The sequence below is a fragment of the Lepidochelys kempii genome, chromosome 17 (assembly GCF_965140285.1).
Source record: "Lepidochelys kempii isolate rLepKem1 chromosome 17, rLepKem1.hap1, whole genome shotgun sequence".
Taxonomy (NCBI): Eukaryota; Metazoa; Chordata; order Testudines; family Cheloniidae; genus Lepidochelys; species Lepidochelys kempii.
The window spans coordinates 25,407,274-25,432,913 of record NC_136396.1 but is presented as its reverse complement, the minus strand read 5'-3'; the positions used below and the strand labels follow the sequence as shown (position 1 = coordinate 25,432,913).

Genomic DNA, 25,640 nt, shown 5'->3' with positions numbered 1-25,640 from the left:
GGAGCCTGGGGAGTACATACTGTAGCTGGGTTAAGGTGGGCTGGAGGCCTGCATGGCTTTAAATGTGTGGAGCTGGTCTCTGACAGAAGGATAATGGTCCCTTGCCAGGGGCTGGGGGCCAGGGGTGAGCTGCCCTGCAGGGGGCAGGGAGGAATGATTTTCCCCATGTCGATTCTTGCACAACTGCTCAGGCTCATGGGACATTTTCTCTGCACCAGGGTGGGCTGCTGCGGGAGGCAGGCTGTCAGCTCGGGTGGCCCAGTGCTCTGGCTGGGACTGTGCTGTAAGGGTAAACCCTGTACCTGCCCATGGGGCTGGCTAGCATGGGCTTGGGCTGCCTCAGGAGGTGGGGGTCTACATATCTCTGTTTTGCCTTGCAGATCTCTTCACCGGCCACCGCCCACTGCCTTCACAGATGCATCTGAACTACCAAGAGCAGCCCTGCTTCACGCCCATGGCTGACACCCTATACAGCAGCAGCAGTGTCCCACCTGCCAGCCACACCAACCCACTGATGGCCTCCAGAGCCCTGCCTACCAGCTACGTTGATGCCCCAGTCCCACCCAATGGCCACCTACAGGTGAGCAGGTCTCCAGGCAGGGATCACGTCCTGATCTGCTTCTCTCTGACCCTGGGATTGCTCTGCCCTCTGTGTTTTCTTCACCAGAGCAATGGTGCCAGGCTGCCGTGCTGCTGCACAGCGGGCTCTGTCCCCATCTCCCGTGCAGTCTGTTATCCCTGCCCCTCTCGGTCCTGGTCCAATCCAGCAGTCCAGGAGCAAATGCTCTGTAATCTGCCTCTGTCTCTTTCAGTCTAGCAGCAACTGCTCCTCCCAGCTCTGCCTGCCTGGCTCCTTCCTCAGCCCCGATTTCCAGCCAGCCCCGCAGCCCATGGACCCCTGCAGCGGCCTGTGCGCTGACCTCAAGCACAAGCCCCCGCTCCATTATGGGCTCCCCAGCAACAGTCTCAGCATGGAGCCCTTCGGCCCTTCCTACTGCACCCCAGCAGCCCCCCCAGGCGCCTTCCTGCTGGGTCAGGACCCCCTGTACTCACCGGCTTCAGCACCGAGATCCAAATTCCGTTACTCCGGCTCCATTAGTGGCTCTTCGCTCTCCACGCCATCCTCTAGCCAGCACGCACCAGGCCTGGGCTACAGCGTGGACCTTCTGCCAACAGCATACCCTGCTCTGTCCAGAGCCCAGCCCCTGCCCCCCGTGATGCTGAGCGGCCCCAGGTTTGCCACCCCCAAAGAGCAGTCGCCGCCTGGGGGCAGCAGGCCAATGGTGAAGCCAGCTAGCCCCAAGACAAAGAGACCCATGGGACTCCCTGTGCCCCCACGCATGGCTGTGCCCAACCCCTGCCTGACCCAGCTCCTGACTGCAGGTAACAGGGTGGGGGATTGCTTTGGGGGGTTGCCATTTGCCGCTGGCTCAGGGCGTCTGACTGCCCCCATCTGGCCAGCTGGTTTCATTCAGATGGAGTGGGAAGCTGGTACCAGGCTGTTCGGCCGGAGGATGGTGGCAGATGGGCTGACCCTGCTTTCCAGAGAGGGGAAGGGGAACTGATATCTGGGCATGGGCTGATAGCACCCCTTCTTTGGGCTCATTACTCATCTCATTTGATGCCACTCCCCTGCCACACCCCACTCCATGACATTGCGTTGCTGCAGGCACCTGGCCTCCTCTGTTCATGCCAGCAACGCTCTTTCCCTGGCCCGCTGATCCACAGGCTACCATGATGTGGAAGAAGCATCCAGGGCAGGAGAGAGCTGGGGGGAGCAGGAGGCTCGGCAGAGGAGGAGGAGTACAGAGAAATGAGTCTGAGATGGTGGCTGAACTGTAGGAGGAGTCACCCGGGAGCTTGAGTTTGGGAATCGCTGCCTGCAGGAGGCACTGGGAGTGAGAGCCCTGAGCCGCTGGCTAAGGGCACGGGGTGCTGACAGGGCAGCAGTGTCTCAGCAGGCAGGTGAGGACGGGTGATCACAGCACCTGTATCCAAGGCTGCAGGGAGACCCAGAAGAGCGCAGGGCTGCGGTGACTCCGCCTTGGCTGGGAGGAGGCCATTGGCGACCCTGGCGAGGGCAGGACGGGTACAGTTGTCCATAGGGTGCTGTGAGTGCCCAGCTGTGGGGCAGGATCTGAACCCTGGGCCCAATGCTAGTCACACAGATTGGGAGCTTGGTTAGCGCTGCTGTTTCACCGCCTGGGATCATTCACCTCCCCGTGCAGCGCCCTGCCCCGGAGCCCATGACAGTGAGGGAACCCATCCTCTTGGGAGAGCCAGGGGCCCCGCATGCTGAGAAATATGGGGGGAGCTGCTCTGCCCCAGGCTGGGTACTGTGGCCCCTCTGGTCTGGGTGACCACCCGGAAGAGAGGAGGAGCTCAATGGCTGCAGTACCTCAGTAGGCACAGTCTGGGCCAGACATTCATAAGAACATAAGAATGGTCATACTGGGTCAGACCAAAGGTCCATTTAGCCCAGTGTCTTGTCTTCCAACAGTGGTCAAAGACTGGTGCCCCAGAGGGAATAAACAGAACAGGTCATCATCAAGTGATCCATCCCCTGTCGCCCATTGCCAGCTTCTGGCAGACAGAGGCTAGGAACACCATCCCTGGCTTATAGCCATTGATGGACCTGTCCTCCATGAATTTAACTAGTTCTTCTTTGAACACTGTTATAGTCTTGACAGGTTTCAGAGTAACAGCCGTGTTAGTCTGTATCCGCAAAAATAAAAGGAGTACTTGTGGCACCTTAGAGACTAACAAATTTATTTGAGCATAAGTTTTCGTGAGCTACAGCTCACTTCATCGGATGCATGCAGGGTGTTCCTGAGGAAATAGAAAGTACATCCTAGATGGGAAGCCCAAAACTGTAATCGAGGCGGGAGAGGTTGGAGCCAAATGGGTGGAGGTGGCAGAAAAGAAAAAAAACGAGTAGCAGTTGGAGCGAATAGCAGAAGGGGCAGCCCGAGACAAATTGGTGAGGGTATTATTTTCAAGCCTCCCCAGGAAAGGGGGTGTGTAGGGCTTGGGGGAGGGGGATATTTTGGGGAAAGACGTCTCCAAGTGGGCTCTTTCCCTGTTCTTTGTTTAAAACGCTTGGTGGTGGCAGCATACTGTTCAAGGACAAGGCAAAGTTTGTACCTTGGGGAAGTTTTTAACCTAAGCTGGTAAGAATAAGCTTAGGGGGTCTTTCATGCGGGTCCCCACATCTGTACCCTATAGTTCAAAATTTGTTAGTCTCTAAGGTGCCACAAGTACTTCTTTTCTTGTTACATAGTCTTGGCCTTCACAACATCCTCTGGCAAAGAGTTCCTTTGGTTGACTGCGCGTTGTGTGAAGAAATATTCCTTTTGTTTGTTCTAAACCTGCTACCTGCTCCATGCCAAGCCTTGGGGTCTGCAACCAATGTCAATGTGAGCACATGACAAGGTCTGTGCCAGCATGCAGAGGGATCATGGATTGCCACGTTTGGTGATCACCTCAAACCTCTTGCCAGCCCTGCCCTGCCTGGATGTGGTGCCTCATTCTACTGACAAATCCTGCAGTTTCCTGGGCCTGTAGCTCTGTCTCTGTAACACCAGGTACCCAGGTCCCAGGAGTACCTGTGAGTAGGTCAACACAGTCCAGATCAGCTGTGGCATGTCAGCACTCAGCCCCCTGCCCCTTCCCTGTTTGGCTTGATTTGCAAAGAAACAAAGGCTGGAATCTGCATTCCAGCCCTACCCTACTTCCCAGGCTTGGTCAGTCCCTGCAGCACCTCCCTGGGGCTGTTGGGCCCAGACCCTCTACCCTGAGAACCAGGAGGTGGCAGCAGGAGTCAGTCTGCATCTCCCTGCAAGGCTTCCTGATGCTGGCCGCTCACTCTGGTGGAAGGGGACGTAAGGGAGCCCCAGCCTGGCTTTGCTGTCATTCTGCATGCTCACCGTCTGCTGCCTTCTGTCTTGCAGCTAAACCAGAGCTGGCCCTGGACCCTCCCTCCACTCCCAGTACCACCCTCATGTCGCTGGCCTCCCCGGTAAGAGCTCACCAGCAACACCATCTGCTGGGCAGCCAAGGGCATCGGCCTTTCACTGCCACATGCTGGGTTCAGACATGTGCTCTGGCAAGCAACAATGGGCAGGGGACTGCAGTGAGATGGTCGCTTCTGTGTGCCTCAGTCCTAACGACAGACAGAGCTGGATGAGCCGGGGGTGTCAGGGCAGGAGTGAGGGGCATTGGGGCTGGATGAGCCAGGGGTGGGTCAGGGCAGGAGTGAGGGGCATTGGCAGAGCTGGGGGCATTGGCGCTGGATAAGCCCGGGGGTGTCAGGGCAGGAGTGAGGGGCACTGGTGGAGATGGGGGGCATTGGGGCTGGATGAACAGGGGTGGGTCAGGGCAGGAGTGAGGGGCATTGGCAGAGCTGGGGGCATTGGGGCTGGATGAGCCTGGGGTGGGTCAGGGCAGGAGTGAGGGGCATTGGGGCTGGATGAGCCAGGGGTCGGTCAGGGCAGGAGTGAGGGGCACTGGTGGAGATGGGGGGCATTGGAGCTGGATGAGCAGGGGGTGTCTCAGGGCAGGAGCGAGGGCCATTGGCAGAGCTGGGGGCATTGGGGCTGGATGAGCAGGGGAGTGTCAGGGCAGGAGTGAGGGGCATTGGCAGAGCTGGGGGCATTGGGGCTGGATGAGCAGGGTGTGCGTCAGGGCAGGAGTGAGGGGCATTGGCAGAGCTGGGGGGTCATTGGGGCTGGATGAGGAGGGGGTGGGTCAGGGCAGGAGCAAGGAGCATTGGTGGAGCTGGGGGACATTTGGGCTGGGCGAACAAGGGGGACATCAGATCATAAATCACAGAAATGTAGGGCATGAAGGCACCTTGAGATGTTGTCTAGTCTGTCCCCTGCACTGAGGCAGGATTAAGTATTAGTTTGACTGTCCCTGACAGGTGTTTGTCTAATCTGATCTTAAAACCTCCAATGATGGAGATTCCACAACCTCCCTAGGCAATTTATTCCAGTGCTTAACCCCCCTGACATTCGGGAAATTCTTCCTAGTGTCCAACCTAATCCTCACTTGCTGCAATTTAATCCTATTGCTTCTTTTCCTGTCTTCAGTGGCTAAGGAGAACAATTTATCACCCTCCTGTTTATGACAACCTTTTAGGTACCTGAAGACTGTTATCATGTCCCCCATTGCCAGACCTGAAGAAGAGCTCTGCAGGTCTCAAAAGCTTGTCTCTCTCACCAACAGAAGTTGGTCCAATAAAGGATATTACCTCGCCCACCTTGTCTCAGTACACCACCACCCCCCAGTCTTCTCTTCTCCAGACTAAACAAACCCAATTTTTTCAATCTTAGATTCATAGATATTTAGGTCAGAAGGGACCATTATGATCATCTAGTCTGACCTCCTGCACAACGCAGGCCACAGAATTTCACCCACCACTCCTGCAAAAAACCTCACACCTATACCTGTGCTATTGAAGTCCTCAAATCGTAGTTTAAAGACTTCAAGGAGCAGAGAATCCTCCAGCAAGTGACCCATGCCCCATGCTACAGAGGAAGGCGAAAAACCTCCAGGCCCTCTTCCAATCTGCCCTGGAAGAAAATTCCTTCCCCACCCCAAATATGGCAATCAGCTAAATCCTGAGCATATGGGCAAGATTCATCAGCCAGATACTACAGAAAATTCTTTCCTTTGTAACTTGGATCCCACCCCATCTAATATCCCATCACAGACCATTGGGCCTATTTACCATGAATATTTAATTACCAAAACCATCTTATCCCATCATACCATCTCCTCCATAAACTTATTGAGTTTAATCTTAAAGCCAGATAGATCTTTTGCCCCCACTGCTTCCCTTGGAAGGCTATTCCAAAACTTCACTCCTCTGATGATTAGAAAACTTCGTCTAATTTCTAGTCTAAATTTCCTGGTGGCCAGTTTATATCCATTTGTTCCTGTGTCCACATTGGTACTGAGCTTAAATAATTCCTCTCCCTCTCCGGTATTTATCCCTCTGATATATTTATAGAGAGCAATCATATCTCCCCTCAACCTTCTTTTAGTTAGGCTAAACAAGCCAAGCTCCTTGAGTCTCCTTTCATAAGACAAGTTTTCCATTCCTCGGATCATCCTACTAGCCCTTCTCTGTACCTGTTCCAGTTTGAATTCATCCTTCTTAAACATAGGTCATGTTTTCTAGACCTTTAGTCATTTTTGTTGCTCTTCTCTAGACTTTCTCCAGTTTGTCCACATCTTTCCCAAAGTATGGTGCTCAGAACTGGACACAATACTTCAGCTGAGGACTAATCAATGCAGAGTAGAGTGAAATAATTATTTCCTGTGTCTTGCTTACAACACTCCAGTTAATACAGCCCAGAATAATGTTTGCTTTTTTTGTAACAAGTATTACATTGTTGATCCATATTCAATTTGTGATCCACTATAACCCCCAGATCCTTTTCTGCAGTACTCCTTCCTAGGCAGTCATTTTCCATTTTGTATTTGTGCAGTTGTTTATTCCTTCCTAAGTGGAGAACTTTGCATTTGTCCTTATTGAATTTCCTCCTATTTACTTTAGATCATTTCTCCAGTTTGTCCAGAACATTTTGAATTATAATCCTACCCTCCAAAGCACTTGCAACACCTCCCAGTTTAGTATCATTCGCAAACTTTATAAGTGTGCTCTGTATGCAATCATTGGTAAAGATATTGATTAGAACCAGACCCAGGACAGATCCTTGTGGGACCACACTCGATATGCCCTTCCAGCTTGATTGTGAGCCATTGATAACCACTCTCTATGTGCAGTTTTGCAGCCAGTTGTGCACCCACCTTATAGTAGGTTCATCTAGGTTGTATTTCCCTAGTTTGTTTATGAGGTCATGTGAGACAGTATCAAAAGCCTTACTAAAGTCAAGATAGACCACATCTATCATTTCCCCTCATCCACAAGGCTTGTTACCATGTCAAAGAAGGATATTATATTGGTTTGACATGATTTGTTCTTGACAAATCCATGTTGACTATTACTTATCATCTTATTATCCTCTAGGTGCTTAACAAATTGATTGTTTGATTATTTGCTCCATTATCTTTCCGGGTACAGAAGTTAAACTGACTGATCTGTGATTCCCTGGGTTTTCTTATTCCCCTTTTTATAGACAGATACTATATTTGCCCTTTCCTGTCCTCTGGGATCTCTCCCGTCCTCCATGAGTTCTCAAATATAATCGCTAATGGCTCAAAGATCTCTTCAGTCAGTTCTTTGAGTATTCTAGGATGTATTTCATCAAGTTTGAAGACTTCTAACTTGTCTAAGGAATTCTTAACTTGTTCTTTTCCTATTTTAGCCTCAGATCCTGCCCCATTTACACTGATGTTCTCTATGTTAGTTGTCTGATCATTGCTAACTTTTTTGGTGAAAACTGAAATAAAAAAGGTTTCAGAGTAGTAGCCATATTAGTCTGTATCCGCAAAAAGAAAAGGAGGACTTGTGGCACCTTAGAGACTAACCAATTTATTTGAGCGTAAGCTTTCGTGAGCTACAGCTCACTTCATCGGATGCATTATAAATAAAAAGGCATTTAACGCTTCAACCAATGCTGCATTTTCTGTTATTGTCTTTCCTTCCTCATTTAATAAAGGGCCTACCCTGTCCCTGGTCTTCCTGTTGCTTCTCATGTATTTGTAAAATACTTTCCTGTTACCCTTTATATCCCTAGCTAGTTTAGTCTTATTTTGTTTCTTGGCCTTTATAATGTTGTCCCTATATGCTTGTGTTGTTTGTTTATATTCATCCTTTGTAATTTTACCGAGTTTCCACTTCTTGTATGACACTTTTTTGAGTTTCAGGTCATTGCAGATCTCCTGGTTAAGCCAGGGTGGCCTCTTAATCATACTTCCTATCTTTCCTACGCAGTGGAATAGTTTGCTCTTGTGACCTTAATGATGTCCCTTTGAAAAACGGCGAACTCTCTTGAACTCTTTTTTCTCTTAGACTGGCTTCCCATGGGATCTTACCTACCAGTTCTCTGAGTCTGGTAAAGTCTGCCTTCTTGAAGTCCATTGTCTTTATTCAGCTGTTCTCCCTCCTACCATTCCTTAGAACAGGGACGGGCAAACTTTTTGGCCTGAGGGCCACATCGGGTTTCTGAAATTGTATGGTTTCAGAGTAGCAGCCGTGTTAGTCTGTATTCGCAAAAAGAAAAGGAGTACTTGTGGCACCTTAGAGACTAACTAATGATTTCATCATTCATTTTCCACTGAATGTATCTGATGAAGTGAGCTGTAGCTCACGAAAGCTTATGCTCAAATAAATTGGTTAGTCGCTAAGGTGCCACAAGTACTCCTTTTCTTTTTTTGAAATTGTATGGAGTGCCGGTTAGGAGAGGCTGTGCCTCTCCAAACAGCCAGGCATGGCCTGGCCCCCGCCCCCTATCCGACCCCCTGTGCTTCTTGTCCTCTGACGGCCCCCTGGGACTCCTGCCCCATCCAACTCCCCTGTTCCCTGACGGCCCCCCAGGGACCCCTGCCCCATCCACCCCCCACTCTCTGTCCCCTGACTGCCCCCAGACCCCCCCACCCCTAACTGCCCCCTGCCGCCCCATCCAACTCCCCTCTCCTTCCTGACTGCCCCCCAGGACCCCTGCCCCATCCAACCACCCCTTCTCCTTGACCGTCCCTGGAACCTCCGCCCCTGACTGCCCCATCCAACACCCCCCTCCTTCCTTACTGCCACCCCCAGGACTCGTGCCCCCATTCAACCACCCTGTTCCCCGCCCTCTGACAGCCCTGACCCCTATTCACACCCCCGCCCCCTGACCACCACCCCGAACTCCCCTGCCCCCTAGCCAACTCCCCTCCCCCACTCCCTGCGCCCTTACCATGCTGCCTGGAGCACCGGTGGCTGGTGATGTGGCTGCACCAGGACAGGCAGCCGCGGTACCCAGCTGCAGCCAGCCACGCACTGCACAGCCCAGAGACTGGGTCAGGCAGCTGCGCTGCATGGCACAGAGACCGGGTCAGGCCAGGCTCTGCAGCTGCGCTGCCCCAGGAGCTCACAGCCCCCCCGCCCAGAGCATCGCACTGGCAGCACAGTGCGCTGAGGCTGTGGGGGAGGGGGGACAGCGGGGGAGGGGCCGGGGGCGAGCCTCCGGGGCCAGGAGCTCAGGAACTGGGCAGGAGGGTTCCGTGGGCCGGATGTGGCCCACGGGCCGTAGTTTGCCCACCTCTGCCTTAGAACCACAAACTCTGTCATTTTATGGTCACCTTCACCCAAGCTACCTTCCACCTTCAGATTCTCAGCTAGTTCCTCCTTGTTTGTCAGAATCAAATCCAGAACAGCCTCTCCCCTAGTCGCTTTCTCCACCTTCTCTAATAAAAAGTTGTCTCCAATGCATCCCAAGAACCCATTGGATAATCTGTGCCCTGCTGTGTTATTTTCCCAACAGATATCTGAGTAGCTGAAGTCCCCCATCACCACCAAGTCCTGTGCTTTGGATGATTTTATTAGTTGTCTAAAAAACAGTGTCATACACCTCTTCTTCCAGGTAGACTCCTTACCATGACATCACCCTTGTTTTTTACCCCTTTTATCCTTTCTCGGAGACTTTCAACAGGTCTGCCTCCCACTGTTGTCTCAGTCTCAGGGCAAGTGTAGATATCTTTGATATACAAGGCAACTACTCCTCTCCTGCCTGGCCTTCCTGAACAAACTGTACCCTTCTATACCAGTATTTCAGTCATGTGACTAATGCCACCAAGTTTCTGTGATGCCAGTTCTGTTCTATTTATGATTACTCACTAGTATTTCTAGTTCTTCCTGTTTATTCCCCATACTTCTTGCATTAGTATACAGACAATGGACATGTTTAGTACATTTCCCCTCTATATTCCCTCTGGTCTCTCCTTTGTCCATGCTGTGATTTCCCATGTTCCCCCCCAGATTCAGATGCTTCACCCAAGTCTCTTTGTTCTAGATTTACTTGTGGGCTTTTGTCTGCTAACCCTGTTGGACCTAGTTTAAAGCCCCCTCACTAGTTTAGCCAGTCTGCATCTGAAGACACTCTTCCCCTTCCAAGACAGGTGGACCCCCATCTCTGCTCAGCAGCCCTTCTTCTCACAACAGGATTCCATGATCGAGGAAACCAAAGTGCCCGGTGACACCATCAGGGCAGGAGCGAGGGGCATTGGTGGAGCTGGGGGGAATTGGGGCTGGACAAGCAGGGGGTGGGTCAGGGCAAGAGTGAGGGGCATTGACAGAGCTGGGGGGACATTGGGGATGGACAAGCATGGGGTGTGTCAGGGCAGGAGCGAGGGGTATCAGCAGAGCTTGGGGGGCACTGGGGACTGGACAAACCCGCGGTGTACCAGCCCAGGAGTGAGGGGCACTGGCAGAGCTCGGGGGGCACTCAGGATGGTATTTTATGCCCTGTATTTCCAAGTGGAGAGCATTTCCTCAGGTTAAAGAAAATCCCATTTCCCCCTGCCTGGCTCAGGGCTGACAAAGGGTCCCTTGGCCGCCCATGGGGGCCGTCTCACATGGCGCTGCTCCCCTGGAGAGGGCTCCCCCAGCAGCACCAGTTATGCAGTGCCCAACCACCAGCCCACCACACAGTCAGCTTTCCGACCATGGGGTTCTCAAGGCCTGATCTTTGTCCAGTCCCTGGGAGCCCCAGGGCTCATGCCATGTTGCTGTAACCTTGTGAGGGGTTGGGGGCCCTTCCTTCTCGCCATCCCCTTCATGGAGTAGGTCTAGTTTGACCATGAGCCTCACGGGCAGTGACCAGCTCTCCTTATCTACAAGAGTCAAGCTGCTGTAGGTACTTCAAAGACTGTCTCCTGTGTGCTGGTTGGGGAAAAGCCCTGGCCCCTTTTTGCCCTTGGCCTTGTGGGTCGCAGGCCTGAGACTTTCAGCCAGGGAGCCCAAAGTGCAAACTCCTTCTCTCTGGCTTCTCTCTTCGCAGGAAGGGGGCCTTGCCGAAGTCCCCTCTGACTTCCTGCCCCGCATGGCCCAGCTGAGTCCAGGGCTGTCTCCTGGCTCCAGCCCTTCCCAGTCTGTCCCCATCATACTGGCTGTGGCACAGCCGGGATCCCTGCTCGTCCCCAAGACGGAGCAGCTCTCCCCCCCTTCGGCCTGTGGTGAGCAGTGCGGCGTCTTTGACAACTTCTCTTTGATTACCAGAAAGAGCAAACACCCCTGTCATGCAGGTCATGCAGGCTCAGCAAACTTTCAGTGGGGGAAATCCAGCTGAAGAAGGCTCCCCCCTGTATCGCCAGAGTCAGAGCTGAGCAGGTTGCTGGTGCTGCCCCCCTGAGATCCTCTTGAAGATCCACCCCACCCCTCAGTTCTGTTTATTAACCCAGGAGATGGATGGGTGGGTGTTGACAATACAGAGAGATTGGGGTTAACAGAGACTAGGCAGGCAGGTGAGAAAAGAGAGACCCAGAAAAGCCAGGACACAGAGCCACACCAGGGACACGACACCAGAGCCAGCCTTGCTGCCATACTGCTGTCCTAGAGTGGCAGAACCATGCAGACAACTTGAATCAGCTTGACTTAGTTGACAGGGTCCTGGTGGGCAACTGCATGCAAGGTCAGTGGGCAGTTCCAGGGGGAACTGGTGCAAAATGCTGGAGGGTCGGTCGCCAACAGGGCAACCCAGGGCAGCTGGTTGGAGTCTTTTTCTCAATATTTTTTCTGCAAAAATATGCCTTTCACCAAATGGAAAATGTTTGCAGTAACTCTTCCTTCTGCTTGAAAGGTTCTGCTTTTACAATGGAAAAAAAAAAAAGAAATCACTATTCTTTCAAAAAATATCAACTTGAGTTAAAATGTATGTTTTTTTGGAAAAAGTAATTCAATGTTTAGTTTTCAAAAACCAAAAACGTTTGCCTGAAATGTTATTTTTTAAAACAAACCTTTTTAGGTGGTTTCAGGTTTTCTTTGAAAATCCACATTTTTTGCTGAAAGTTTTGGGGGAAAAACCCCGCAAAAGTTCAAAATTTCTCAGGGAACATAACAGGCATTTTTCAAGCAGCTCTGAAATTCGTGGTGATCTTCCCACTCCCACCCCTGCTGGGTTCCTGTGCCCACAATGGATCACCCATCACAGCGAGAACAGAAAGGGGCAATGAAAAGTACTAGGGGCACCACTACTGGTTAGCATCAGAGCTTGTAGGATCTCTCCCGGCTCTGCTACTGACCTGCTGTGTGAACTTGGGCAAATCACTTAACTTGTCTAATGAGAATAGCTCATGCCTGCCTCCTGGTGGGATTGAGAAGAGTCGGTAAAAGCACTGAGGTTCCTCTGATGGAAAGCACTACCGATGGATACGGTGCTGTTAGCATGTCAAAGACAAGGCCTGTTGGGATCAGAAAGGAGCACAGGGAGCTTCGACAGAGGTATGGAGAGAGGAATGAATTCACACACACCCCAATATGGGAACACGGGGACTCATGGTGAACCTAGGAGGCACCATAGAATGGATAGAATGACTCCTTTCTTTGGATGCAGTGTATAATCTGTGGGACTCACTGCTGCAGGACATTATGGAGGCGCATGGCTTTGTGAGATTCAGCAGTGATTAGACTGTGACTTGAGTGAGGCTAGGATTGGCAGGGACAATGTCTGGGATCAGTGTCAAGGGCCATCATCTCCTTGCTTCAGGGCACAGACTGCTCTATCACTGCGTGGTCAGGAAGCAATGCCTCCCATCCCCAGCTCCACCTTGCTCAGTGTGGTGCATTATGGGGAGGTGATCCCTTTCCCTGAAGCCCCTGGCATTGGTCAGTCAGTGCCGGGCTGCTGCACCAGTGGGGCTCTCGGTCTGCTCCAGGGCACCTGTCCTTCTGTCTCTGTTGCGCAGTGGGACGGGACCCTGAGCCTGCCTGTGCGGGAGGCTCGCAGGACCCAGCCTAGGCAGTCATGCCCCCATCTCAGCCCCTGCACTGGGGCAGGTCCTGGAGCCAGTAGGCACTGCCCACTCAGCCCCGCCCAACAGTCTCGTTTTATCTTCCAGCCAGTGACTGGCCGAAGCCTGGACGAGTCTCCCCGGTGCCAGTCGGAGTGCTGACTGCCAGGATCTCACCGCATCATTCCACCCCCAGCCAGGGCAGGCCGGAGTCCAGCAAGGTACGCAACAGTCCAGGGCTCCCAGGGGGACAGCCCCTCCCTGGGGGTGTCTCCTCTCTGCCCATCCGACAGGCACAGCCCTCTCCTCCCAGCCCCTTCAGGGCTCCAGATTGCCCTGCTTCACATCCCTTGTGCTCCCATCACATCGCACCCGCTCCCCCTGTTGCAACATCTATGGGTCTGTCCTGGCCTTGGCTCAGGTTGGGGGTTCTGGGGGTCTCCCCCACACCCCTTGGGGTGCCTGATTCTGCCCCTGCCCTGCAGACAGAGAGCCGCCGCATCACGCACATCTCCGCCGAGCAGAAGAGACGCTTCAACATCAAGCTGGGCTTTGACACCCTCCACGGGCTGGTGAGCACCTTGAGTGCCCAGCCTAGCATCAAGGTGAGTGAGAGGGGAGCAAACCCCAAAGTGGGCACTGAGGGCAGGACTGGCAGCTCCCCAGGGGACACCCAGTGCCCAAAGTACCAAACCTCTCATAATTGCGGTGCCCCAGACCCCCAGGAGAGTCCCCAGAGCTGGGAGTGGGAGTGCCAGGCTCGGGCTGCATCAGTGATTCAGCTTTGCCCTGGCCAGGCAGCTCTTGTGTGTCCCTGCAGCTCTAGGCCCCCAGCCAACCGCTCCCCTCAGCACCTTTCCCCAGCTATAGACTGTCCCTTGGCCCTCCCATCATGGAATGGGGCTTTCTGTGCTGTCCAACCACCTAGGTCTCGGAGACCCTGTAGGGGTGGCTGAGCGAGGCCATGTCTCTCCAAAACCCTGAAAGGCCCAGCACCCTGCTGGGCAGCTCCTTCCTCCTGGGAGGCAGAGCGGTGGGAGGGGGCTGAGAGACAGCCACAGGAGATCAGCGTCACTCAGCCCCCACATCTGGCCCCTCAGGTCAGCAAGGCCACCACGCTGCAGAAGACAGCAGAGTACATCTACAAGTTGCAGCAGGAGAGGGCTGCCCTGCAGGATGAGACGCAGCGGTTGCGGGAGCAGATCGAGGAGCTCAACACAACCATCAAGTAGGATAGGGGGAGAAGGGAGGGGAGCCAGGCCAAGGGACGGGAAGGGCAGAGACGGGCACGGAGCCAAGCTGGGGAGGGGAGCAGACAAGGAGTGTGCTGCAAAGGGTGACCACTCAATCGGGGGTGCTCTTCCCTTGTCAGTGCTGAACTTAATCCCCTAGCATGATGCAAAGGGGTACTAGGCTGCTGTCTGCTGAATGAGATGTCACATCTAAAAGGGGGCCCTTCCTGTGAAGCTGACGGTGCAGTGTTGCTGTGCTGTGTGTGCTATCAGCAGCTGCTGTGTTCCACCCCAGAAAAGGTGGCACATCAGTCATGTGGGAGGAGGTTTCCCACTATGTTTGTAATGCATTTTGGGGCCCGGAGATGGAGAGTGCCCCAGCAATGCAGGGTTATTATTAATGGAGCCAAGGTGCACTGCCCCCTTCCCTGAAGCACTCAACCTGCCATGGTGCCAATGCGGGGTGGATTAGCCTGTGTGGGCACAGCTCCCCATACAACCCCAGCTCCTCTCTCCACAATTCATTTGCTCCGGTTTTATTGTAAATGCCCCACGTAGTCATGCTGGGAGGCTGGGGCTGCAGGAAATGGGCTTGGTGCTGCCTCTGCTACGGCCCTGGGAGCCAGCCCTTCCAGAGAGGGGCAGAACCTGGAGCCCACACACAGGGGCCTTGGGAAGGATCACCCCCCCCCGAGGGGAACCGAGGAGCCTGACCAGCCCACCCCAGTGGGCCCCAGGTACCAGGGGCAGGATGAGAGCAGGATGCTGTGCACAGGCAGGTACAGGAAGGGGAGCAATGGGTGGGCCCCAGCCAGCTTCACCCGGATGCAAGCATTAGCCCCCTCTCCCCACCCCCATAGCCCTGTCCCCCATGGCCAGGTGGAGGGTGGCACCAGGAGCCTGGCACCTCTTAGAGAGCCTGGCATGGCCATCAGTATGGGGCAGCCCTCAGCGGGAGAAAGTGCACGGGGAGGTGGGCAGGAGCCGCCTGCTGCCACAGGAATGGGGGTGCTGCCCACCACCACTTCTTGCTGACACATCTCAGAAGTGGGGCTTTCCCCAGGTGACCATCAGCCATGGAATTGCTAATCGCTGGTGATCAGCTCGGCCATGCCTAGGGCACGGTGCCAGTCAATCGCTCCCTGCCACAGCATCCTTCCTGGACGAGGCTGGAGCACAGCAGGGGGTGAGGGTGGCTGGAGAGCTAGGCCTGGGGGCGGGACGTTGACTGTTCTCCCCAGTGCCGATCTCTCTGTGTGTGGGCCTGTCAACCGAGGCAGACAGGCACCATCTTCTTGTGCCCCTGCAGCCTGTGCCAGCAGCAGCTGCCTGCTACAGGAGTGCCCATCACCCGCCAGCGCTTCGACCAGATGCGTGACATGTTTGATGAGTACGTCCGCTCCTGCACGCTGAAGAACTGGAAGTTCTGGGTTGTATCCTTTGGAGATGGGCGCCCCACCCCGCTGCCCCCTGCCCAAACATGTGGGGTCACTGCAGCTTCTTAGGGTGCTGAGGAGGGCCAAAGATGTTACCATGGTGACAGCCTCCTGGAGGCAGACCCCTCACAGCTCCTCCCCTCTTCCATCACTTCTAGAGGGGAGACACCAGGGCCCTGTGTTCCCTGTGCCTGCTAGAGTCTGGGTGTTAGAAAATGGCTCTGAGTCCCTGGCTTCTATGCCCCGCTCATGCACCCCACGCACTGGGACCACAGGTATCAGCCTGCTCCCTGGAGCCAGCTGGAGGTTTTCAAGACTTTGAAGCCCACTCCCCTATGCTAGTCTCCAGATCCCCTCTGCAGCCCCAGTGACATCACCTAGGGTCCAAGCTGGACTTTTGAACAGCAGTGTCCCCTTAAAAGCTGCAGAGTCCTGTGGCACCTTATAGACTAACAGACGTATTGGAGCATAAGCTTTCGTGGGTGAATACCCTCTTCGTCGGATGCATGTAGTGGAAATTCCCAGAGGCAGGTGTAAATATGCAAGCAAGAATCAGGCTAGGGATAACAAGGTTAGTTCAATCAGGGAGGATGAGGCCCTTACTGCTCCAGCCCAGGGTGTCTCTTACACTGCTCTGCTGATGAAAAGCAGCCCATCCAGGCTCTACTCACACAGCCAAAAGCATGTGAAGGCACACCCAGCAAATTACATGAATGCTCTCACAGCCACTCATTAACTGTATATAGGATGACATCCGCAAATCCCCCAGCCCCAGCGTTGCACCTCAGAAATGTGCATCTCGCACTGCTCAAGACCCCCTTGACCAATGTAAGCTAATAGTCAGGACTGGATTAATCCTCCTGTGGGCCCGGGGCTATTAGATTTTGTGGGGCCCCTGGGGGTTTGGAGTGGGGGAGTGGGCTCAGGGCAGGGGGTTGGGGTGCAGGAGGGGGTGCAGCTCGAATGGGGGTGGGCTCTGGAGTGGAGCCAGGGATGGGATGGGGGTTGGGGTTCAGCAGGAGGCTCATGGTGCAGGTTCTGGGAGGGAGTTTGGGTGCAGGCGGGGGTTCCAGGCTGGGGTAGGAGGTTGGGCTGCAGGATGGGGTGTGGGATCTAGGCTCTGGCCGGGAGGCGCTTAGTTTGGGCAGCTCCTGGTCAGCATTGCAGCAGGGCTAAGGCAGGATCCCTGCCCGTCCGGGCTCCGCGCTGCTCTGCTCCCCGAGATGTCCGGCATGTCTGGTCCCTTTGCAGGGGGGGCCAGGCCACTCTGCACAGTGCCCGCTGCCCGTGCCCGCTGGCGCCCCACGCAGCTCCCCTTGGCTGCGGTACCAGGCCAGTGGGAGCTGCGGAGCCAGTGCTGGCGGCGGGGGCAGCGCGCAGAGACTCCCCGGACGCCCCTCGCTTAGGGGCCGCAGGGACGTAGCGATGAGTGGGTGCTCGCGGCTGCAGCCAGCGCGCCGACTTCCCGCGGGCCGAATGGAAGAAGCAGCGGCCGCATCTGCCTGCGGGGCCCCCGCAGGCCGCAGCTCTGAGCCGCGGCCCCTAAGCCCCTGCCTTAGTCCGGCCCTGCCAAGAGAGCTAAAAGCAAACCCGCTTGTCCCAGCGTAAACTGCGACACATGTCACAGGCTGTTTCCTCTCAGCCCGGGACAATCCTGCCAGGGGCGCCCACTTTCTAATCTGCGGGGGGTGCTCTCCCTGGCTCCGCCCAGCCCCCCTCCTAATCCTTCCCCCAAGGCTCCTTCCCGCCTCTGGCCCGCCCCATCGCTCCCTGCCCTCACCCCACCCAGTTCCCTGGGCGCCGACTCCGTGGGTGCTCGGGGGCTGGAGCACCCGGGGGAAAAATTGGTGGGTGCTGAGCTCCCCCCCGGCCCAGCTCACCTCTGCCCCCTCCCCCGAGCGCGCGGCACGCCTGGGAGGAGGAACGCGGCAGGCTCGGGGGAGGAGGCGGGGCCGGGGCGGGGATTGGGGGAGGGGTCCAATAGGGACCGCGGGGGGGGAGTTGGGGCGGGGGCAGGGCGAGCACCCACTGGCGCAGAAAAAAGTTGCCGCCTGTGCCCAGTTCCACCCGCCCCCGACGCTGCTGCGCTTGCTTCCCCCCCACGCCTGCGGAGTCTGACGCCGCCCAACAGCTGATCCGCGGCGGGCGGGAGGCGCTGAGGGAGAGGCCGGGCGGGAGGCCTGGGAGGGCGGGAGGCGCTGAGGGAGAGGCCGGGAGGCCTGGGAGGGAGCGGGAGGCGTTGAGGGACAGGCCGGGCGGGAGGCCTGGGAGGGCGGGAGGCGCTGAGGGAGAGGCCGGCCGGGAGGCCTGGGAGGGAGCGGGAGGCGCTGAGGGAGAGGCCGGGCGGCGGGCGGGAGGCGCTGAGGGAGAGGCCGGGCGGGAGGCCTGGGAGGGAGCAGGAGGCGCTGAGGGAGAGGCCGGCGGGCGGGAGGCGCTGAGGGGAGGCCGGCCGGCGGGCGGGAGGCCTGGGAGGGAGCGGGAGGCGCTGAGGGAGAGGCCGGCGGGCGGGAGGCCTGGGAGGGAGCGGGAGGCGCTGAGGGAGAGGCCGGCGGGCGGGAGGCCTGGGAGGGAGCGGGAGGCGCTGAGGGAGAGGCCGGCGGGCGGGAGGCCTGGGAGGGAGCGGGAGGCGCTGAGGGAGAGGCCGGCCGGCGGGAGGCGCTGAGGGAGAGGCCGGCCGGCGGGCGGGAGGCCTGGGAGGGAGCGGGAGGCGCTGAGGGAGAGGCCGGGCGGGCGGGCGGGAGGCGCTGAGGGAGAGGCCGGGCGGGCGGGCGGGAGGCCTGGGAGGGCGGGAGGCGCTGAGGGAGAGGCAGGCCGGCCGGCGGGCGGGAGGCCTGGGAGGGCGGGAGGCGCTGAGGGACAGGCCGGCCGGCAGGCGGGCGGGAGGCGCTGAGGGACAGGCCGGCCGGCCGGCGGGCGGGAGGCACTGAGGGACAGGCCGGGCGGGAGGCCTGGGAGGGAGCGGGAGGCGCTGAGGGAGAGGGCGGGCGGGCGGGAGGCGCTGAGGGACAGGCCGGCCGGGAGGCCTGGGAGGGAGCGGGAGGCGCTGAGGGAGAGGCCGGGAGGCCTGGGAGGGCGGGAGGCGCTGAGGGAGAGGCCGGCCGGCGGGCGGGAGGCCTGGGAGAGAGCGGGAGGCGCTGAGGGAGAGGCCGGGAGGCCTGGGAGGGAGCGGGAGACGCTGAGGGACAGGCCGGGCGGGGGGTGGGAGGCGCTGGGGTGGGTGGTTCTGGTAGAGGGGCTGCCTCGTCACTGCTCCAGCCCCAGAGCACCCAGGCAGTTGGTGCCTATGACCCCTTCGCCCTTCAATGATCCCTCTCCCTCTTTCAAATGATCTGGCTTCCATGTGCGGAGGTGAGAGAGGAAAGGTAATGGGGAAGCCATTGTCTTATTTTATACCCTCCTCCTCTCTGTGAGGAACACCCACCCCCAGCTGGGGTGCAGACCATCACTCTGGTGTACATGAGATTTGAAGCCCCTTTCAGGTAAATTATAAATTTCTTGCTGACACCATCTGTGTTCTTGACGTTTGAAGTGTCTTCAGGGATGACATGCAAGGCCTTTGTTTACAGCCCTTTCGTTATTTTGAAGGACCTAGTCTGTGGGCATTCTTCAGACTCACAGTGTTTTTCAGTAACAAACATATAGCAAAATCTCATGCCTCGCTCCACAATGACGATACGCATTTTAACAGCACAGCGATAGTCAGTAGATCCTGAGTTTTCAAATGATACCTTGCACTGCATGTTTTGTACAAAATGTATCAGAACACAAGTGGTGAACATGGGGTACAGGGTATCACCTGACCCCCCCCACCCCACTCTTGGTATCCACATCCCCTGTAGTTCACCCCCCCCCCCCCGGTGTTGGTCTCAGGACACCTGTTCTTGTTCCCAGCAGGATGCTGTGGGCTTAGAGCTCATGTTCCTGCCCCCAAGATGAGCCTTGGCCTGGTCTGGCACCACACGGGGTGGCACTAACTCTGCAGCCTGCCATGTCACTCCCCAAGTGCCAGGAGTCAGCAGGAAAGGGGCAGCAGCAGAGGGAGGGACATGAGGGCTGGTCAGTCAGTTCTGCCTTGTGATGGGGAGTCCTTAACTGCTCTGTTTGCATCAGTTCAGCATCATCATCCGGCCTCTGTTTGAGTCCTTCAATGGCATGGTCTCCACAGCCAGCATGGACAGCCTCAGCCAGACATCACTAGCCTGGCTGGACCAGTATTGCTCCCTCCCAGCACTTCGGCCCAGTACGTAGTCCCACTTTGTCCCTTGCCTGCCCTGGAGAAGGCAGGGGCTGGCCCTGCCTGCCATCTGCTCCTAGCTTGCAACCCCTGCTGTTCGTGCCTGAGCTGGGTGGGAGGTCGGCTAAGTGCCGTGGTCAGAAGAACTGCACTGTGAGGGGGACATGTGAGGGGGCTGTGCTTGCATGGAGGGGGGGATGCTGTCTTGGAGGCGTGGTGCTCTCAGGGCCAGCTCTGGGGCTGCCCAAAGCTGCTCTGGCAATGCTCTTCCCCCCTTCCTTGGGGTCAGCAAGGGATTCACTTCCTAGCTCCATTCAGCCCTGGTTCTCCGGCTCCTGAGCTTGGTCAGAGGGAGGTTCAATCTCTACTCTAGCTGGGGTTCAGCAGCAGGGACCTGCCACACTGGGATGTGGTTCCGGGAGCAAGGTCAGGATTGGAAGGATGGGAAGGGAAGACTGGCTTGTTGGATGTACAGTCTCCTGGTCTGCAGCTATGGCACAGAGACATCAATGGTTTTCCAGTCTCATACTGTGGGCAAAGGGAAAGGCTGCACATGGCAAACCCAGAGGGAGGAGCAATACTTTTCACATCACACAATTAGCCTGTGGAATTCCCTTCCACATGAGCTCCCCAAGGTCAAGCTTAGCAGGATTCAATTAGGGGATTGGACAAAGGTGCAGATAATGAGAAGAGCCATGAGTACATGGGACAGGATTTAAGCCCTGCCAGGGGTTGGGAGGACACCTCCCATGGGACAGGTTATGCCATAGCTGCCCATTAACAGGGATCTTCCTGTGCAGCAGTTGGCCCAGGCCAGTGTGAGAGCTGGGATATGGGCTAGATGGCTGGCATGGCGGGCCCTGTGGTGAGTAGACAGACTGCCTGAAGCAGCTCAGAGCCTATCAGCAGAGAACACTGACTTGTCCCATTTGGTTTGGTCTCCGCAGCTGTCCTGAGCTCTCTCCGCCAGCTGAGCATTTCCACCTCCATCCTGACCGACCCGGCATGTGTACCCGAGCAGGCCACCCAGGCAGTGATGGGGACAGACCGCAGCAACAACTCCTCCTAGTTACAAGGGAGGGGCCCTTCACACATGGTAAGATGCTTCATTTCTGCAGAACAACCATTCACCTTCACCAGCAAGAGTCTCCTATTGCAGTCTTGGTCCCACCATTGCCATCCTGTCTCCCGGGGACTGCACCCCCATCCATGCGGCGGGAGGCCATCAGCAAAAGGAGAGACAAAATCAGTGCATGATCCAGGACACCTGCTGCATGGACACGTTCCACCACCCAAGATGCTGACGTCCAGAAGAACTTTCCCTCGGAAAATTCCTTACCTGAAAATAGCACCGTGCAAGGCTACAGAGTAACAAAATGATGGGAAATGCTGACGATCTTGGAGAACCTGGTTCCTTCACAACAACTCCCTCCAGGTGCTGACTTCGAACAAAAACACTGGTGTACTCTAACTTGAACAAGAGGTGGAGTGGCAAAGGCTGGTGACTATCACCAAGTGGAAGCTGAGGGACGACCCCAGATGTGAACGTGGAGAGCTTAGGCAAACATTTGAACACTGCCTGATGGAGTGCCCTGGCAACATCCTATACTCCCAATGAACTGTTTGAGATTAGTGAGAACACCAGGTCTTGGCTGCAGTTTTGGAGCGACAAGCTATGATGATGACCAGTGAGAGCAGGGCCCCAAGGAGCTCAGAGGAGCCCAGGGTGCCCACTGAGAGGAGAGCACCTTCCCCTACTCACTGCTCAGCTCTAGAGGCAGCAACCGCTGACCATGGGAGGGAATTACTCGGCTGCCTCTGGTTCCTGAGGAGAAAGATTTGGGCCTTCAGTCTTCCTGAAGCCTCGCCTTCTGAAGCAAGCAATGGAACCTGGTACTGCATCCCCAGAGATCAAGGGACAGAGAGACCACAAGAGCTGCAGAAAAGCCCACCTCAGCAGCAAGATGCTAGTGCCTCATCCCCCACTGGCCCTAGGGATGGAAGGGCCCCTGGAGAGTTGCTGATGATGAGGCTAGTGCATGAAGTTCTTTGTGGTTCCATGGAGGATGCCCCATGAGAAGGTCAGCATCTCTCATTGCCCAAGCCTTATCTTCACAAATATGGCTGCTTCCATTCAGTATGGGAGGGCCTAGACTCTGGATAACCAACTCTATCCAGAGTCTGTGTGTGTTTGCTTTAGTCTCCGGCCCATTGTTAATAGCTCCCATGTCCACACTAGGTCTGAGCGACTCTGGCTGGTGGGTGTTAAATTCTAAGCAGTGGTGGTTCTGGTCACATCTGGTCAATCCCCACCTCCCTTTCAGTCCAATTTGAACTCAGAAGCTGGCTTCTGGAGTGGAGAATACTGTACAAATCAACAGAAAGCTCTTGGTCATATTGTTGTTGTGCTAAGCTGACTAATTGGGCTGCTCGGTTGTCTCCTGCTGCATTTTGTTGCTCTTTCGCTCCTTTTCCTGTAATGTGAGCAACGTGTCTTCTTGTCTCTCATGTCTGGAACAGTAGCTCAAAGGCAGCTGCTGGATTTCCCCTTCATGGGTGTTTCCCAAGTAAAGGTTCTTTGTCTTTTAATTTTAGGATGTTCTAGGATGCAGGAGTTTTCCCATGAATGTTGTTTGATGTCATGTTGCCAAAGGAATGTCCTGTTCCTATATCCCATGCTGCGTGCCCTGGCTCTGTAAGCAATGGCAGATCCTTTGTGATAAAGAGACTTTGTTCCTTCCCATTTTGGTGGTGTGTTTCTTAAGTTTTTCAGCATTTCTCACCCTGTTGCTGCCTCTGGAAAAATACACAGAACTGAGCAATGGGGCTCCTGCTGCCAAAAGCCCGCAACAAAGGATTCCTCTTTTCCCTGGGCTCTGTAATACTCCAAGTGGAACATACTGTGAATAGATGATTTGCAAAGGAGCGTGCAGAGTAACCCTGCACCAGCCCCAGGCAGATTTCAGGTGCTTATGACTATGCAGGTGTCTCCATCTGCTGTCATAGAATCATAGAATATCAGGGTTGGAAGGGACCTCAGGAGGTCATCTAGTCCAACCCCCTGCTCAAAGCAGGACCAACACCAACTAAATCATCCCAGCCAGGGCTTTGTCAAGCCTGACCTTTAAAAACTTCTAAGGAAGGAGATTCCACCACCTCCCTAGGTAACACATTCCAGTGTTTCGCCACCCTCCTAGTGAAAAAGTTTTTCCTAATATCCAACCTAAATCTCCCCCACTGCAATTTGAGACCATTACTCCTTGTTCTGTCATCAGCTACCACTGAGAACAGTCTAGATCATATCCTCTTTGGAACCCCCTTTCAGGTAGTTGAAAGCAGCTATCAAATCCCCCCTCATTCTTCTCTTCCGCAGACTAAACAATCCCAGTTCCCTCAGCCTCTCCTCATAAGTCATGTGTTCCAGTCCCCTAATCATTTTTGTTGCCCTCCGCTGGACTCTTTCCAATTTTTCCACATCCTTCTTGTAATGTGGGGCCCAAAACTGGACACAGTACTCCAGATGAGGCCTCACCAGTGTCGAATAGAGGGGAACGATCACATCCCTCGATCTACTGGCAATGCCCCTATTTATACATCCCAAAATGCCACTGGCTTTCTTGGCAACAAGGGCACACTGTGCCTGCATATGACCTGCTGGTCCAAGAGCTAGAGCCACAACCTATGTAAGAAGCAGGGGAAATGCTCCCATATTATATAAGGTGCAAAAGAATCACAAATTAGGAGAAAGTCCAACTACAGGGAATAATAATAGCTCTGGGAGAGGAGGAGCCAGGGACGCAGGCCACACGCGGGGCAGTAGGATAGGGAAGCCACTCACCAGACCAGAGCCATTTCTGCCAGTAGTGATGCACCCCTGCACCCTCCTTCCTGGACTGTGCCTTTTCCTCCCCATGCCTCCTTCCCACACTCACCACCCATGTGCTGGAGCCCCCAGAGCTCCCCTTGCTTGGCATTGCTGCCTACAGGGTTGGTGTTTCCCCATGGCGTCTCCTGAGAACAGCCCGGGGTGGGTGTGATGGGCGCGGTCACAGAGACCCCGCATGGGACTGTCACCTGACATAATGAAATTACCTCTGAACCCATTTTCCCTGATGGCTGGGGACTCTCCAGAATCCTGCCTTGTTGAGCAAGACACGCTACCCTGTTGCAACACAGACCCAGATCTGAACCACGTCCCCAAAGCTGCAGGCTTTAATTGAAAACCACTCAGCAGGTTACCTATCTCCAGCACCCAGACACCCAGTTCCCAGTAGGATCCAAACCCCAAATAAATCTGTTTTACTCTGTATAAAGCTTATTCAGGGTAAACTCATGAATTGTCCACCCTCTATAACACTGATAGAGAGATATGCACAGCTGTTTGCTCCCCCAGGTATTAATCACTTACTCTGGGTTTGTTAATAAACAAAATTGATTTTATTAAGTATAAAAAGTAGGATTTAAGTGGTTTCAAATGATAACAGACAGAACAAAGTAAGTCACGAAGCAAAATAAAGCAAAAACACGCAAGTGTAAGCGTCTACATCCGATGAAGTGAGCTGTAGCTCACGAAAGCTTATGCTCAAATATATTGGTTAGTCTTTAAGGTGCCACAAGTACTCCTTTTCTTTTTGCGTCTACATTAAGAAACTGAATACAGGTAAATCTCACCCTCAGAGATTTTCCAATTTCTTTCACAGACCAGACTCCTTCCTAGTCTGGGCCTAATCCTTTCCCCTGGTACAGTCCTTGTTAGTTCCAGCAGGCATCTTAGGTGAAAAGCAGGGGCTTTTTCATGACTGGGACCGCTTTGTCCTGCTCCACCCCCTTTATAGCTTTGGCACAAGGCAGGAATCCTTGGTCTCTCTGGGTCCCCACCCCTCCTTCTAAATGGAAAAGCACTTGGTTTAAGATGGATTCCAATATCATGTGGACCTCACTCTTCATTACACATGTCAGGTACACAGGAAGGCTTGCAGGTAAATAAACCCATTCACAACCAATTGTCCTAGTCAATGGCAGTCATCAAGATCCTAAGCCAGCATTAATGGCCCACGCTTTGCATAGTTACAATAGGACTTCAGAGTAATACTTCATATTTCTAGCTTTAGATACAAGAATGATACATTCATACAAATAGGATGAAAACACTTAGTAGATTATAAGCTTTGTAATGATACCTTACAAAAGACTTTTTGCATAAAGCATATTCCAGTTACATTATATTCACACATAAACATATTTCCATAAAACATATGGAGTGCAACGTCACAGTGGGTTTGAAGTTTTTACCACTGTCTCTGTGCACAGAGGGAAGGGCATGAAGCTAGAAAACAGCAGGTAGGAGAGCGGCTCTGGTGGCCCAGGGTGGTACTGGTCTGGCACACAGGGGTGCTGGGTTCTAGTCGTGGCGGGTCATGTCATCATTTTTGTGCCTCAGTTTCCCCTTCTGCCAAACAAGGCTAATGGAACCAGCCTCCTGGGGAGGGTGCTGTGTAGGAGGGTGAGGGAAGGGCGCAGGGCACTGCTACCAAGAACCACACGACACCCTTCCCCGCCGGTGCAGATGCGGGACAGACCCTGCCAGGGTCACACAGAAGTCTGCGGCGGAGCTGGTATCCGAACCCCCGTTTCCAGCCTTCGCTCCTCACAGGACCCTTGCCGCGCACCAAGCGTCCCCCCGTTGCCTCCAGAGCGCATGCCCAAAGGGGACTGGCTGCGCACGGGTCGCTTTGTCCGGAGGAGTGGCTCATCCCACAGTAGCCTCTCCGCGCAGGCGTATAAACAACCGCTGGTGATGACAGCCTCTTTCCAGACTATGCGGGAACTGCGCGTGCGCGG

The 25,640-nt window shown here is 55.0% G+C and overlaps 1 protein-coding gene across 1 annotated transcript in view; it reads left to right on the top strand.

The window, feature by feature from the left end:
• Positions 1 to 22,542, top strand: part of MLXIPL (MLX interacting protein like) — a 60,697-nt gene extending 38,155 nt beyond the window's left edge. Inside the window, exons 8-17 of the mRNA XM_073315439.1 lie at positions 381 to 580; positions 813 to 1,383; positions 3,951 to 4,018; positions 10,950 to 11,124; positions 13,006 to 13,118; positions 13,383 to 13,502; positions 13,998 to 14,125; positions 15,439 to 15,562; positions 19,676 to 19,805; positions 20,747 to 22,542. Of these exons, the coding sequence (XP_073171540.1) occupies positions 381 to 580; positions 813 to 1,383; positions 3,951 to 4,018; positions 10,950 to 11,124; positions 13,006 to 13,118; positions 13,383 to 13,502; positions 13,998 to 14,125; positions 15,439 to 15,562; positions 19,676 to 19,805; positions 20,747 to 20,868 (1,751 nt within the window). The 3' untranslated portion in view covers positions 20,869 to 22,542. The remainder of the gene's footprint in view (positions 1 to 380; positions 581 to 812; positions 1,384 to 3,950; positions 4,019 to 10,949; positions 11,125 to 13,005; positions 13,119 to 13,382; positions 13,503 to 13,997; positions 14,126 to 15,438; positions 15,563 to 19,675; positions 19,806 to 20,746) is intronic.
• Positions 22,543 to 25,640: the final 3,098 nt, after the last annotated feature.